This window comes from Malania oleifera, chromosome 10, assembly GCF_029873635.1.
Source record: "Malania oleifera isolate guangnan ecotype guangnan chromosome 10, ASM2987363v1, whole genome shotgun sequence".
NCBI classification, from domain to species: Eukaryota; Viridiplantae; Streptophyta; class Magnoliopsida; order Santalales; family Ximeniaceae; genus Malania; species Malania oleifera.
This window is the reverse complement of record NC_080426.1, coordinates 75,221,556-75,239,236: the sequence shown is the minus strand read 5'-3', so window position 1 is coordinate 75,239,236 and position 17,681 is coordinate 75,221,556. Positions and strand designations below refer to the sequence as shown.

Genomic DNA, 17,681 nt, shown 5'->3' with positions numbered 1-17,681 from the left:
CATCCATATGATGCCCTTGTAGTAAGCATGTAGTTAGAAGCCACTTGCCTAACTCGAATGAAAATGATTTCAACTTGCTCGTGTTCCTTACTTTACTAACATTAGGAGACCGAATTGCTATTAGAGAGAGGAGTGACTATAGGCATGGAACTGGCTTTTTACCCTTTGTTTGCCCCTTGGTTTGCTAGCTAACTTGCCTGTGCTTGGATTCTCAGACTCTAAGAGCGGATTTATGGAATTTGTTCACATATGATTCGATGGCATATGTCCGCTTTCAACCCTTTGCAAGCATGCTACTGGCTCGATCGACAAACTCAAGGAACTGTTTTGCCTCCTTTGCTTCGAGTATGCTTCATTGCTTGGTAGGAATGACTGACCAAAGAAAAGGAACTAGCTTGGTTTGCTTGACTGCAAGCCTTGGCTAGAGACCAATGGGAAGGAAAGATCTTATTTGAAAGAAAGCATAATTTACAATAAAAAAATTCTTTTGACATTTTCTTTGGGTTTCTATTTGATAATTTTAGGGAGCCTTTTTAAAATATCTAAGGATTTTTAGTTGGATTTGTTTTCATATTAAATATTTTTTTGTTAATTTCTCTTGGATTTGCTGGTGTTTTTAAGCTTTATATATTAATAAAAGTTCATAAAAATGCATAAAATTCTTTAAAAATACCAAAAAGTTCCAGAGAGGTTTTAATTTATTTTTTATAGGATTTTTCCAAGTGTTTTAAGTAGATTTCCACCTTAATTTGAATACAAAAGTTAAAAAATGTCAAATCTTGAGCCCCGAGGGTACCCAATTCCTTGATTTTCATGCTATTATTTATGTGTCTATGTTGGGATGATAGATTTATGCCAAAATACAGTTGAATGGTATTCTTTAAATGTTCATTTTGAAGATTATGTTGATTTAGAAGGTATGCATGATTTCAATGATGTGTGTAGGTTTTGTGTTGTGATGTGATTAAACTTATTGTGAAATGGTTCTTGGCTTCTTATCTAACACGAGAGCATGTTGAATGTTTGAAAACTTTAAAACTTAATTAATGAATCCGATGATGGATCACTAAAGAATGTTATTGTTCTTTATGTAGTTCTTGAGGTGAGAGAAATCTTACAATGTTGACAAGTTATCGATGGTTGTAAGGTGGAACAATTATTAATGGCATAGTAAATAAAGCTCACTAAACACTCTTCCTCAACCATTAAACCATATTGTATCACGTGAACATGATTATGTTTGTATATATGATCAAGAAGAGAAGTAATTACATATTTGGTATTGATTTGAGATTGACTATGAAAGAGTGTGCTACATGATTTATGCGATGAAACCATTTTGGCCAAAGTCATAATATTACATTAATGAATTCGATGATGAATCCTTGAAGAACATGTTATTGTTCTCTATGTGGTTCTTGAGGTGATGGGGAAGCCTCACAATGCTAATGGGTTACGCAATGGTTATGTGGTGAACCAATATCTAAAGGAAAGGTAACCTAACTAAATAAAGATTCGAAGACCAGTCATAATTAATGTTTGAACATCTCAAACTTATCATGGTATCATTTGAAACGATGGGTGCGTAGGGGGTGCGAGTACCTTCCCCTCACATAAATGGACTCTTGAACATGACTTTGAAATATAGACTATAGATTATTCGTTCCTTGGACCCTAGGATTAGCTAGAGACCAATTAATTGATAGTAATTAGATGAACTTAACGACACCAAGAAAAAAAAGGATTGTGGTGACTCAATGAAACTAAAAAGTACAAGATAATGTACATTTAACACATCTTTGGATAGCCATTGCAGTTGAGCCGTTAGATGTTGGTCCACACATGATGACAGAGGGTGTATATATAGAGTTTAGAGCAAAACTAGCCATCTCTTTCCATTGGGGTCAAATACTAGTTAGACCGATCAACCTGGCATTAGCCGTTAGAGAAAATTAGATTGTTGTAGCCATATCTAGGTGGGTTGGTCACTGTAAAACTTGCATTAAGGGTTGGTTAGTTAATACCACAACTATATGTGCTTGATAATACGGTCTCCATTTTCTAGTTGTTTAAAACAATGCAAATATTTCCTTCTTTATTGGTGGGTAATTAATCTTTGTTCCTTTCAGAACTTTACTCACATAATATATCAGTTTTTGTCAATGACTTTCTTCTTGAACTAAACGAGCTTACTACTATGTAATAAGAGGTCTTCTATTATAATTTCTTAGTTAGGAGTGGCGGGTAACTTAGATACTACTTTAATTGACTAAATGCCTTCTTTTATTGTGTACCCCATTCAATGTCTTATGTATTCCATAATGATTTGAAGAATGGCAAGCATTTTTACCCTGAGTAGGAGACGAATCTACTAAATTATACTACCCAGCTAGTGAGTACTTGTATTTCCCGGCGATTTTGTGGGAAACACGTCTCCATCAAGGCTCGTATCTTGTTCGAGTTCACTTTTATGCCTCTATGCATCACCACAAAACCCAATAGTTTACTAGTTGATACTCTAAATGCACACTTGGTCAGATTCAACTTCATGCGATATTTTTGACGGAGTTCAAATGCGCTTCTTAGATATACCACTTAATGATTTGCTTGTAGACTTTTCTCTAGCATTCTTCAGAACAAACGACATCATTTTATAATAGGAAAGACCCCTTTAAGTGATGAAAAAGGTTTTCTTCTCATATTTAGGGTGCATCCGAATTTGATTATAACTTGAGCAAGCATCTATGAAGCTTAAGATGTAACATCTCGAACCCTTAAACCCAAGTCCGATGCATTATACCTGATAAAATCCCTGATAATCCATAATCAACTTATACGCAGTGGAAAACAAAAATATAATCTGTATACATATAATACCATATTACCAAAGTTTACTAATTCTAACTATAATTCATAATAAAGCATCCATCACTTGCATTTCCATATATACACATATCTCTCCAAACATTCCAGTATTTTCACTATCATTCCTTTCATAACTGACTTAAAACATAACGACATAAAACATAAAATATATACACCCCCAAGTATTATCAAACATATACCCTTTCTCTTTATATTCCTCAAAAAGTCTAAAAACCCTCAAGCTCTTTAAGCCCGACCTCGAGAATGTCTTGTAACGCCCCGAGCCCTTAATGCTGGGTCCGGTGCATTATACCTGATAAAATCCCTGATAATCCATAATCAACATATACGCAGCGGAAAACATAAACATAATCTCCATATAACATAATACCAGAGTTTACTAATTCTAACTACCAACCATAATTAATTAATCATCCACCTGTATTCAAATATATACGTGTCTCCAAAACATTATCCACAAATACCAGTATGTATCACAACCATCCATATCTTATAAAACTTAAAACATAAATCATAAAACATAAAATATACATATCAAAATTAACATAAAAATATACCATTTTCTCTTTCTATTTACCAAAAATGCTATAAAATCTTGAGCTCCCTAAGCTCGATCTCGAGGAAATCCTGAAAAAGATAATTTCATATTCGGGTGAGACACATCTCAGTAAAGGAAGAAACAATATATTAAAACAATGTGTGGCCAACATGAGTTTATATAATAACATATTATTTAACATTTGAAAATCATTAACATAATTTCTAAAATCATTCTCTGATCCTAACCAAACACATGCAAAAGATTTAACTCATGAGATTTCCCGAGGATAGGGGTGATTACCCGCCTATACAAGTAGCACCCCTCTGCTATGATACATTTAGCAATCCGAAGGTCACAATTTAAGCATACCAGGGCACTCACCTTACTCAGTAAGCCCTCAGGTGTTAAATTGATCTCGTACTCACGCATTCAACAATAGTTTTCCAGCAAAGGCCCTAAGGATAGGGAATTCTACCCGCTCATACAAGTAGGTTCCCTCTACCCTAGTGCGTTATACAGCTACTGCCACATCTATAGTTACTAGTGCACTCGCCTTACTTAGCAAGCCCTCAGGCGAAAGGTATGCCTCACCCAATCGTAACATGTTCTACATACATACGTACTTCTAATATCATAATACAATATTTTTTTTCTATAATTATTCAATCATACACATCTATTCATATTCATAACTTAACATTACATTACATTTCACTTTAAGTGACTCTTTCCCATTTTACATTGTTCACATTTCGCATTTTATTTCCATTCCATTCATTTCCCTTTTCATTTCATTTCATTTCATACCCAGCATCTTTCAGCTATTTTACCCAGCATTTTTCAGCTGTCATACATTTACCTAGCATCTTTTAGTTGTTTTACCCACCATTTTTCAGCTGTCATACATTTACCCAACATTTTTCAGCTGTTTTACCTAACATTTTTCAACTGTTACACATTTACCCAACATCTTTCATCAGTTTTACCCAGCATCTTTCAGCTGTTTTACATGGTTGCATTAACACACACAAGCAGCATAGTCCATATCATGTTTTATTTACAATGCATTCCTTATTAACCTACATCTCATACATTTAACATACATATTTGCACAGAATCTCATGCCACACAGTTTAGCAATAAAATTCATACATTGCCCGTAAAATAAGTCAACCAACATTTAACGTTTATATACTGAAAATACCTTTCATTCCTTACATAATTACCCTGAAAATATTTTTTCACTTTCATCAGTTCATTTTCGCATATACATATCTAATAAACAGCCCTAAATTCGAAAAAACATAATTTAAATGGTTGGGATTTTAAACTCATACTGAAACATATATACGTACATATAACACAATTTATTTTTCATTAAATTTATAAAAAAATCTTATTTAATATATATTTTTCCCCTTACCTGATTTCTTGAACTACGCCAACAGGGATCCCAAAAAATACCTGCGGCACTCACCCGAACCCTAAATTAAAAATCCTAATTCCATTAAATTAACCCTAAATAAAATATTATTTTAATATTTTTTAGGACCATAAATTCTAAATAAATAAATATATCCTTAAATTTAGCCAAATTACCAAATTTTCCAAATTCCACTCTCGCTTTGGAGTGGAGTCTAAAAAACCTCAATTGGAACTTTACTTATGTCAAAATGACGATGATCACGACTAGGACCCATAGTGATGTCTGATCGTCAATTCAACAATAAATTTAACTAGAAATTGAGAAATTAGGAAAAATATACATTTTCCTAGGAATGGTGCCTATACCGCTCCCACGACAAATTCGCTCCAATAGAAATGTCGGTGGCGGAGTTAGGAATCCAACGGCACCTTCCGTTTCCCGATCGGTCAAATATTCGTCAAGAAATGAGGGAAGAGAGAGAGAGGCATTTACGGAGACGACGAAGGAATTTCAGAGGGGGGAGGGACACAGCTCTCTACATCAACTCAGATTTCAGATTTCAATTTGAAATCTGAAGGAAGCTTCTAGCTTTCTTTTTTTTTTTTACTTACTTTAACTTAAATATCATATACTTATATTTATATATCATATCCTTATATATATATATAATCACCATTTTACTTACATTAATTAATTCAAGTTAATAATGTTTAACTAATTAATTACTAATAAATAATTTTAATTAAATATAATTCTTTTATTTTTCTATTTTCTTTATTTGTTTATTTAATACATTAACTTAATAATATTTAACTGATTAACTAATCAATAATTGCTTTTAATTTTAATTTTTTTTAATTAATTAATTAATTTTTTTTTTAATTTTTTTTCGAGTTATTACATGTCTTGAAAAAAATAAATTCATATTTGGGTGAGACACATCTCAGTAAGGGAAGAAACAATATATTAAAATAGTGTGTGGCTAACATGAGATATATAAATATCATTTTAATAACGTTTGTAAAGTATTTTTATAAACGTTAAAATCATTCTCTAAATCTAAATAATCACACGCAAAGGTTTAACTCATGCGATTACCCAAGGATAGGGGTGATTACCCGCTCATACAAGTAGCACCCCTCTGCTCTGATACTCGGGCAACCCTAGGGTCACAACTAAAGCATACTAGGGCACTCACCTTACTCAGTAAGCCCTCAAGTATTATATTGATCTCGTACTCACACCGTTCAACAATAGCTTATCGGAAAAGGCTCTAAGGATAGAGAAATCTACCCGTCCATACAAGTAGGTTCCGTCTGCCCTAGTGCGTTATACAGCTACTACCACATCTGAAGCTACTAGTGCACTCGCCTTCCTCAACAAGCCCTCGGGCGAAGAGTTTGCCTCGCCCAATTGTAACATGTTCTACATACATAAATACTTATAATATCATAATACATCATTCTTTCTATCTTTATTTAATTATACATATCCATTCATGTTCATAACTTAACATTGCATTGCATTTTACTTTAAGTGACTCTTTCCCATTTACATCGTTCACATTTGTCATTTCATTTCATGGTCATTCAATTGTCATTTCATTACATAACATTTTCATTTCATTTCTTTGTACTACAGCTGGTCTTTAGTCATCATCAGTTAGTCATTTTCATTTCATTTCTTTGTACTACAGCTGGTCTTTAGCCATCGTCAGTTAGTCCACATAAAAATGCACTAGAATCTGCTAACACAGTTCCTTTTAGCTGTCATCAATTAGTCCACATAGAAATGCGCTAGATCTGCTAACATGGTTGTCTTTCACCTGTCTTACATTTACATGGTTGCATTTAGCATACACGAGCAACATAATCCATAACATATTTTATTCTCACTACTTTACTTACTTAGCCTGCATCTCATACATTTAACATATATTTGCACAGAATCTCATACCACACAATTTAATAGTAAAATTCGTACATATTCCTGTAAAATAAGTCAACCCACATTTAGCATTTAATTACTGAAAATACAATTTTCATTTCTTACATAATTATCCAAAAAATTCCTTCCACTTTTTTCAGTTCATTTCCACAAATACATAACTAAATAAGTAGTCCTAAGCTCAGAAATCATAGTTTTACATGGTTGGCATTTTAATAATTCACATCAAAACATACATATAATATAACGTAAATTATTAGTTTTAATTTCATAAAATCTGATTTAATATATAATTTTTCCTTACCTGGTTTCTTGAATTACACCAACAGGGACCTTGAAAATACTTACGGCGCTCACCCGGACCCTGAATCAAAAATCCTAATTCCATTAAATTAATCGTAAATAAAATACTATTTTAATATTTCCTATACCCTTAAATACCAAATAAACAGTTACACCCTCAAATATAACCAATTTGCCAAATTTTTCAAATCTCACTCTCGCTTTGGAGTGGGACCTAGAAAACCTCAATTGAAAATTTACTCATGTCAAAAAGATGATGATCATGACTAGGACCACATGGTGGTGCCTGATCGTCGATTTTGACTGAATATTTAACAAGAAATTGAGAAATTAGGAAAAGTTTTCCTTACCTCAGGAATGGTGCCTATGACAAATTCACTCCAGTAGAAATGTCGGTGGCGGAGCTAAGAATCCAATGATACCTTTCATTTCCCGATCAGTCAAATTTCCATCCAAAAATGAGGGGAGAGAGAGAGAGAGAAAGAGAGAAGATGGAGGAGTGGACGACGAAAGAGAGCAAAGGAGCTTTCTCTCTCTCTGTAATTTTCGCAGGAAGCCTTGCTTCCTTGTCTCTTTTTTTTTTTTTCTTTTTACTTACTTTAACTTAACTTATATATATATACATTAAACTTATACTTTAACTTTTATATATATATATATATATATATATATATATCTTTATTCCAATTTTTTTTTTACTATTCTTATTTATTTATTTAATAATATTTAATTAATTCATTAATTAATTAATAATTACTCTTTTTTTTTTGGGTTATTACATAAGAGCTTATGTCCCGAGGTTGAATCCACTAACTGATCTATACGTGGGGAGTGGAAAGCTGTCTTTGGGGATGCTTTGTTAAGGTTTGTAAAAATCAATGCATCCTCACCATTTTACGTTTGATTTCTTTACCAATACTGCATTACCTAGCCATTCCAGATAGTGTACTTCCCTATTGAATCCGGACTCCAAGAACTTAATACTTCTTCATCAATGCTTTTACCTAATCTAAAGCAAAACTTTTTTTATTCTGCCTTACTAGATGGTGGTTTAGATCTACTTGTAACCTATGCTTAATGATTCTAGGATCAATGCTTGGCATGTCTTTCGCCAACTGGGCAAATATGTCTACATATTCCCTTAGTAACACCAAATGTGGTTGTCTTAATGATTTTGGATGGAGTGCTTTGATCCAAATATATTTCTTTTTCTTCTTCTTTCTCAATAATATGTATATCAACTCCTTAGTTGGAGTTCCCACCTATGTATTCTTCTTATTCTTGTTGTCTACGTCCTCCATTGCTAATGCCTTCCATATTTTAGACATTCCTTTGAAAGACATCACATAACAACTTCGGGCCTCTATGTGATCCCTACACATCTCCCACACCATTCAAAGTTGGGAACTTGACATTTAGGCCACAAATGGAAATGATTGCATGCATCATATTAGGGGTAGTGTGCCTAACGATCATGTTGTAAACTGATGAGTAGTCTACCATCAAGAAACTAGTCATGATGGTAACTTATCAAGGTTGAGTTCCCATTATAATAGGGAGTGTGATGGTCCCTAATGGGTGGATTACATTTCCTCAAAATCCCACCAATGCGGTGGTCATTGGTTTTAAACAATCCTGACCTATCTTTATCACTTGTAGCACCAACCAAAACATTGTATATGCTAAACTCACATTATCGATCAAGATCCTTCTGACATGATAATTCGCAATAAGTAAGAACACCACCATAGCATCATTATATGGCATTTGAATTCCCCTCATGTCTTCCTCTATATATGTGATGGCTTCATCTCTTTAAACCCTTTTCTTCTCTTCCCATTCTTCTTGCACATTGTTATATTTGTATGTGACTCTTATACTTAGTGGGATCACAAACAAAGGAAAAAAACATGTGAGATAAGTCTTCTTGTGCTAGCAGCAGAAGACTCGTCGACGAGTGCCCTATGCTCGTCGACGAGTAGATACCGAGAGCCTGAAAATCTCAGAGTTAAAAACTTGTCGACAAAAGGATAGACTCATCGACGAACCGCTTGTTTTCGTTGACGAGTGCGCCTGGGCTGTAAGAAGAAATTTAAATTTTGAATTTGAACATTGGGGTGGTTGGGTAATTGGATGGAAACCTCCGAAGGAATGTCTATTTATCCCTATCTGAGGGTATTGTGAGACATGAGAGAGATCTTTGTGAAGTGTATTGTGTATTCTCAAATTTCTTAGTAAAATTTTTGTGCCGATTGCTTCTGTGGATACAGGCTTTTTCGAACCACGTACATCTTGTTGTTGTGCTTGTTATTTCATATTCACTGGTTGAGTTTGATTTTCTTGTTGCGTTTTTATTACGCTGTGTATCCTACTTACCCAATCCATTATTACGACAAATTGATATCAGAGTGATTGTTGATATGGCATCGGGATCATCTTTTGCAAGATTTGACTTTGTTAAATTTGATGGAACCGGGAACTTTGGTTTATGGAAGAGGAGAGTGAAGGATATACTTGTGCAACAAGGAATGGCTAAGGCTCTACTTGGCATTCAACCGATCGGAATGGATGAGGCAACATGGAGAGAATTGGAAGCAAAGGTCGTTTCTACAATACGCTTGTGTTTGGCCGATGAAGTTCTTTATCATGTGATGGAGGAGGATTCTCTAGCGGTTGTGTGGCGAAAGTTAGAAAGCCATTATATGTCTAAATCCTTGTCAAATAAACTTTTTCTTAAGCAAAGATTGTATTGGCTTAAGATGGTTGAGGGTTCAGATTTGAACCAACATATCAACATTTTCAATCAAATTGTGAGTGATTTGACCTGTGTTGATGTAAAGTTCGAGGAGGAAGACAAAGCATTGATTCTATTAAATTCCCTACATACGTCTCAAACTTATGAAAATTTGGTTACAACTCTTGCATGGGGCAAGGATAGCCTAAATTTGGAAGTTGTGACAAGTGCATTGCTTGGTTTTCATCAAAGAAAAATGATTAGCAATGAAGCTTCACATGGTGAAGGACTTGTTATAAAAAGTAATCAAGAACATAGGAGACGTAAGTCCCAAGCAAATCTCGGTTGCAATCTAGGAAGAAGAAGAAGGACGTGAAATGTTTTAAGTGCAGTAAAATTGGGCACATAAGACCGGAGTGTCCAGAGTGGAAGAAGGGGAATTTTGAAAATCAGCAAAGTGCGTCAGAATCTGAAAAAGTAGTGAAAGAAGATTTGGAGTGTAGTGATGGGGATATGCTATGTATTTCATCGGGTTCGGAGTGTCTTACAAATGATTCTTGAATCCTAGATACCGGATGCTCTTATCACATGACGGCAAATAGAAAATGGTTTGACACCTACAGGTCAGTCAATATTAGTTGTGTTTTGATGTGAAATAATATTTTATACAAAATACGTGGTATTGGAAATGTCAAAATCAAAATGTATGATGCTGTTGTAAGAACCATATGTGATGTAAGACATGTTGAGGGTCTAGGAAAGATTGTTATTTCATTGGGTGCTTTAAACTGTAATGAATTTTGTTACAAGTTTGAAAGTGGAGAAATGGAAGTGTGTGAAGGCGACTCGATTGTGATGAAAGGAGAAAATATAGCGGGAAATGTATATGTACTGCAGGGTGTTACCGTTGTAGGTGGAGCTACGACTGTTGAAAATGAATCAGATACTTTGTGGCATATGCAATTTAAGCATGTGGATGACTACATGTATTCAGATGTTTGGGGACCGATGATGATAGCATCAAAGGATAGACATATGTTTTTCATGAATGTATCACGGAAGGTCTTGGTTTATCTCATGTGGCACAAGCCTGATGCTGAGGTGTTGTGGTTAAGGTGGAGTACCAGACCAAGAGAGAAATCCTCGTGTCAGCCATTGGGACTGAGTACGTTGGTTTTGTTTAAGGAGTTTTGTGAGCAGGGCAGATCATATACAGGGCTTGCAGGGTACTTCTTGGTGAAGTTAGTGAGTATGGCGTGTTTCTCGTGTGACCAATCACCAAAGGTATCGCTAGATGGGAAAGTTGCAAGTGAATTGTGGGCAAGTTTTGCGGTAGACTACTCAGTTGTGAGTGTATGTCCACTGGTGCACTGTTCTAGTGATGGAGGATCTAGACTTGGTGTTATGTCCGGACAGTACATCTTTCTGGGTTATAAGAAAGGTGGGTGCAAGCTAAGTGATCCTATGGCAAACAAAGGGGTGATCGAGGACATGACTTTTGTTGTTAAAGTCATGGGGCAATGTACTCAGGTAAAGGAAGAGAAGCAAATGTCAGAAAACTGTGGCAATAGCAATTATGTTATTCACGTGGAGTTAGGGACTCAAGGTAGAAATGTGGAGAGTTCCAACTCAAGTCAATAGTATCACGGTATGAATGGGCATGTGATGCAGGTAGAGCAATAGACTCAGGGCAAAGTTGACATTGGTCATATTGTAGGGAGTTTCAACTTGGGGGACTAGCAAGATCACGGTGGGCCCATGTGCACTATCAGACCACCATTCAGGTATAAATTGGCGAGGTTTCCAATTAGGAAAAGGGTGATAGTAATGTATGAAGTGATGTATCTGTTGTATGTGAATGACATGTTATTAGCAGGAAATGGTTCAACTGAGGCTAATTAGTTGAAAACTCTGTTAAAAGTTTTTGACATGTATGAGTTGGGTACGGTCAAGATGGGTCTTGCTTTGCTGATTTGCATAGACAGAACTGCAGGGAGATCGGTGTTATCTCAAGGTGGTTTTGTGGACGGAACCACATTGAGACTTTGTTTTCCGTTTCAGGGAGGTTCTATAGAGAATCGTTGTGAAATGTCTACCGTTCGGTACCCAAGAACGGACTGTGATGTTCCAAGACATGTCAAAGGTCCTCCATGATTGTGTAATGGAGTGTTTCAATAGGCAACGGAGTGGACCGTCAGTTGTTAGTTCCATTGAAGACTACGCAGGGGGTTTTAGTGATATAAGACTTATAACAGCTTTTGTGTTTATTGTTGTGAGAAGGTCTTATTGGAAGCCTAGGGCGAAGTTTTTGGGTGAATCTACAATCGTATTAGATTTGATGGTAGAAACTGAAGCTGCCATTGGAAAGTTCAAGCGACATTGCTTGGACTTGGTGCATGACTTTAAGTACTAGAAAGGAGATGATCCCAACTGAGTGTTTCAAGTTCAAGAATCAGTCATGTTTTTCGGGTTCCCCTAAGGAGCATATAATCGCCAAGGTGGAGATTGTTATATTTGTGCGTGGCTCTTATACTTAGTGGGATCACAAACAAAGGAAGAAAAACATGTGAGAGAAGTCTTCTTGTGCTAGCAGTAGAAGACTTATCGATGAGTGCCTTGTGCTCATCGACGAGTAGATATCGAGAGCCTGAAAATCTTAGAGTTAAAGACTCGTCGACGAAAGGATAGACTCGTCAGCGATTGGGCTTCTTTGACTCGTCGATGAATCGTTTGTTCTCGTGCGTGAAGAAATTTAAATTTTGAATTTGATCGTTGGGTAATTGGAGGGAAACCTCCAAAAGAATGTCTATTTATCCTTATCTAAGAGTATTGTGCGACATGAGAGAGATCATTGTGAAGTGTATTGTGTATTCTCAAATTTCTTAGTGAAATTTTTGTGTCGATTGCTTCTGTGGATGTAGGCTTTACCGAACCATGTACATCTTGTTTTTGCGCTTGTTATTTCATGTCTACTGGTTGAGTTTGATTTGCTTGTGCGTTTTTATTCCGCTGTGCATCCTACTTATCCGATCTATTATTACAACACACATTAAACTATGTATCAACTATAAAAGCGTTTTTGGCATACCTTTTTTAGGCTACACCACTCTCTTTTCACAACATACCAACCTCTTGAAATTCAAAAATTGGGATTTAGAATGGACTCAGAAAAAAATGGATAACAATTGTAGGCCCCTTTTGTTCATCTCTTCTATCTAGAAAAGTGCAACAAATCTAAATTTTTTTTTTCTTAGAGCTAATTTTTAGATAGTCAAACAAGCAGAAGGATTAAAAGATTGCCAAAATGTATTATGATAGAAAGAAGATGCTATGACAATGTGTTTTGTTGCCTTCTCAATGCATGAAAAGAAAAAGATCGTATGTAGTCATAACGTGTCAATCACCATCTCAGCATATGAAAAGAAAAAGAAGTACGCAGTGATAATGCGTCAATTACCATTCAACGTACAAAAATAAAATTAAGTATGTAGTGATAATGTTTCAATTAACATCTCAGTGCATGAAAGAAAAAAAAAAAAAAAAGTACGCATGGTAACATGTCAATTATCATCTTAGCGTATAAAATTAAAAAAAGATGTTGTGATAATATGTCTAACTACCATCTACTCAAAAAGATAAAAAGAAAATGTAGTGATAATGTCTCCAGTTACCATCAATTAGGGAGAAAAAAAAAAAAAAAAGATGTAAGCGACAAAAGATCACAACCAACGGAACCACACATAAGGTGGTTATCAATACGTTCCAAAAGTTCACCTCTACCAAGGTGAATCTTCAAATCGCCTCTATACAAATGATGAGCTCGAATTGTGAAATTTGTTTTTTGGAGGACTAGATATGGTTAAAAAATATGTAAACAGAGTTTTCACTAACCTATTTTATCTTACGTGAGGTTAGAATACCTATTTAGTTAATATTGAATAATTTGGTCAACTTATTTAATTACTACCTATTAATTTGGTCATTTTATTTAATTACTACCTATTAATTTGGTCAACTAGCTACCCTTATGTCCAAATAACCAATGGTCAAAGGTCTACATATCAAAGTCCAAATTTAGGAGTACATTTACATCAGGGGAAAGTATTAGCACTCTTTATACACTCGTTCTATGAACAAAACCTACTAAGCTACGCACGATCACCAATCCACAATTATTGTCCTTCATTATTAAGATTACCTTGACATTAAATATTGTTTTACCTTGCATTCCCATGGTATTCCGATTTAGAATGTAAGACTTTCCTAACCTCAAGAAAATTAATAGGGAGTGCTATTGTGTTCCCTTATAGCATCTATCACTGGATTCATTAATTAGTGTTTAGGGTTTTCAAATTTCGATTTATCCAAATTATTCAACATTAAATAAGGGTTCGAGCATTATTACATAAAAACGAACTCAAATAGAATAATTAAGAAAACTGTGAAGAAACGGACTGGGCTTCAATTGTTTTAATTAAATTTAAAACAATTATCCCTTGTATTTTGGCTACATCTTTTATATATATATATTTGGAGAAGTATATGAGAATTTATTAAGAATAAAAGTGGCGGCACAAAGGGGGCTGCGTATCACTCTACAGTCTACACCAATGAAGAAATTATTAACCCTGGAGAGAGATGGAGAGAGGGCGGAGGGAGGGAGAAACGGACTTTGTGGCCGTTGGAGTGAACAACTTTCCTTTCTTCACGGACTGGGCTTAAATAATATAATGCCCGTTGGGTGGACCTCTCACCCTCCTAACAAACATTCAAATTTCAAAACGTCCCGCCGGAAGAGACTCCTATAACTAATAATACTATATATATATATATATATAGAAAAAAAAAATGAATTGAATTAGAGAAACGGAAATGGCAGGCAAGAATAGGAAGAAGAATTTGTGTTCTCCATTAGTGGTATCAACCGACTGTTCCAGGTTGAAGAAGTCATCTTACCTCCATTTCTTTGGCTCCAAATCATCATCGTCTCATAATCATGACTTGCCAGAAAAACAGCCGCTAGTTTTATCCTCGAATGATCCTTCTCCCCCCAATATCCCAACTTATCACAAACGCATTAATGATGCTCGGGCGACGGTTCAGGAGTACCGGAAAAGAGTGCAGCAGCTAGAACACGAGCTGGTTCGACTGGATGAGTGGCTCAATGCCAAGACAAATGATGCACCATCATCTGATCATTCGGGAAGGAAAAGCAGAATTCCTGAGATCCTGAGGCTGCAGGGCGATGGCGGATATCTCCACTGTTTTAACGCCCGCAGTGCATTGCTGGAAAGGTCTGCTCGAAATTTCGCCATGCAAGTCTCCCTGCCGGCGGTCATTCCAGTGGAAGGCAGGGCCTCAGTTAATATTTCGGAGGTAATTAGTTTGTTAATTAACTAAGATCTGCAGTTATGATTGTCATATTAATATTTCATGTAGCTGAAACATTTGACAGCATGATCTTTCTGTATCAATATAAATGTGAACGTGTGCTGCTTAGGAATCAAGCATCCACCGATTGAAGTGTGGAAGCTTTTCCAACAACATTTGTTTTATTTTTAATCTGTATGCTTCATACGAAGTCAATGGCCAAAGTCATTTTATTAGAAGTGAAACAAGTCCCTAACGTTTCACTGAATTACACTCTACTTCCTGTATTTTGAATTGTAGTAGCTTTATTTTAAAAAATTTAAGTGAATTACACTTCACTTCCCGAATTTTGTAATTTGATTTTTAAAGTTTCAGTTTCATCTTTTTCTGTTTTTGCTGCCAAGCTTGTTACCTCTAATTTTGACGTTCATTTTGAATACGTTCTCTATACTATTGGGCATCCAGGGAAAATTATAACAAGTTGGTTTGCTGTGATTTTGATGATAAGGTCTTATATCGGATGGCATCAATGGGGAAGAACAGGTTGATCCTCTGGCTCCTTGAGTCAATGCCGATGAGTGACATTTCTGGCACGGGGTTTAAAGGATATCCCATCCTACCGCACACCCAAGATGCTTCTCTGGAAACAATCTTCTTGAGCGCAGTAGGTGAGCTAGAGAAGCTGGCCATGGAGGGTTTGAAAATTCAGAAGAATGATCATAGGGAAAGAGGAGAGGTTAAGAATGATGAGAAAAAGGGGAGTAGGCAGAGAACTAGTGTTGGGGAAGAATATGTGCTTGAGGTGATGCTGATGCAGATGAGAGATCCTGAGAAAGAGTATGAGGCTGCCGGGGATGTCATGATTGGGTTTGTCCAAGCACGTATTGAGGAAAAGGAAACGGAAACAGAAACAGAGAGTGGGATTCTGATTAGGGGAGTCCATGTTGCAGGAATTTCAGCTAAAATCAGAGATGGGATGTCTAGAAGAGAAGATTATTTGTGGTGTGTTTCTATGACAAGCTGTGAAGGAAACTGTGGGAATGGCAGTTGGAAGTTTGAAAGAATACCTGATATTGCCTTCCCACTGCACAACTGAAAGGTTGATTCTATTGTATAGAATCGGCTTTTGAAGTAGCTTCTATCCTCCTAAATTTTTTATCTACCTTTCTACCAAGTTCCATGCACGTAGAACTCTTCAGTGTTCAGTTTTCTTTATTTATTACTTTTTTTTTTTTAACTTCATCTGAAAATTGTTTCAAGTTATATGTGGCTTTTTGGATAGTTTACAACATTGAAATTGGAATAGCGACAGAGGTAAGGATGGGTAGATAGCTAAATTCAAATAAAACTACACAAACTACACTGCTCTGAACTCACATCTACATGAAACGAAATAAGTATGAAATGAAATTTAAAAAATTAAATACATATCATACAAAATTCAAGTAACAAAAGAAATTCAATTCCATTTCATTCCATTCCAAACACACACTTGCATCACGAGCTGTTTGTGAAATGGAAAGGAATGAAGTACATGGAACGAAAACTTGAATGAAAAACATGACAAAATGGAGTAATAAATTTGATTCCATGCCTGAATCAATTCTATTTTTACGGCAAATGCATAGATAATACATAATAGGATGGATGCTAGCAACTATATCAGACAGGCACTCCATTTGAAAATCAAAATACTTCACCAAGCTTGGGCAACCTAGGTTTTTGAGTTGGTGTTTTTGAACAGGGGTAACCTATATCCAAGTGAAACTGAAGTCTTTCACGGTTCACTCATCAGTTACGTATGATGTGGAACAAGAAAGCATTTTATAAGAAAGCTGTCAGTTTCATCATAAGGCATCACTCAGCTAGATACTGATCATGTTAACATCATACAGATTTACTAAGGCCGAAGTCTTCCAAGCACCCCAAATATATAACATAAGATGATTACAACTATGCATACATAATTACACATTCTTCTCTGCTGGTGAATGACGACAACTTGGCATGATGACTTTGAATGGATTGAAAATTGAAGCAGGGGAACCATCTGCAGTATCCAGTTTCACCCCCTGAACGAGGATGAAAATTGTCAGTCCAACATCATCAAACAGTTTCCAAATTTTATGTTTGACAAAACAAATTTTGTTGCCATTAGTTTTTTTTTTATTTTTTTAATAACAAAAAGTTCATTGATAGAATAGGGATACAAGGACAGAGTAGGGCATCTCCTTTCACAATTCTGGGTAACCCCAGGGAAATAAAGAAAAAACAAAAGGAACATTAGAAACAACCCAAAAAATCTGCAGAGCCCTATCATTTCAACAAGGAAAGCCAATTACGCTGAGTATCTGAAAAACGAAAGAAGTTCCCATTACCCACACAACAAAGAGATGCCAAAGTTGAATCCTCTCCCAAACCAGTAAAAGAGAACTTCTTCCCACCAAAAATGCGAGTGTTTCATTCCATCCACA

General features: G+C 35.6%; 2 protein-coding genes across 3 annotated transcripts in view; one reads left to right on the top strand and one right to left on the bottom strand.

Annotated features, from left to right (window-relative positions):
• Positions 1–3,288: 3,288 nt before the first annotated feature.
• The window catches only part of LOC131166851 (uncharacterized), a 40,772-nt gene continuing 26,379 nt past the window's right edge, over positions 3,289–17,681 (bottom strand). Inside the window, exon 17 of one of the 2 annotated variants that reach the window (XM_058125451.1) lies at positions 3,289–3,513. The gene's annotated coding sequence lies outside the window, so the exon portion shown is untranslated. Of the gene's footprint in view, positions 3,514–17,009; positions 17,280–17,681 lie in introns of those variants that run through there. The other variant, XM_058125449.1, reaches the window with a different exon arrangement.
• On the top strand, positions 14,710–16,430 carry LOC131166734 (uncharacterized). Its single transcript, XM_058125308.1, has 2 exons — positions 14,710–15,213; positions 15,716–16,430. The coding sequence occupies exons 1-2, from the start codon at positions 14,710–14,712 to the stop codon at positions 16,301–16,303; spliced, it is 1,092 nt and encodes a 363-aa protein (XP_057981291.1). The 3' UTR covers positions 16,304–16,430.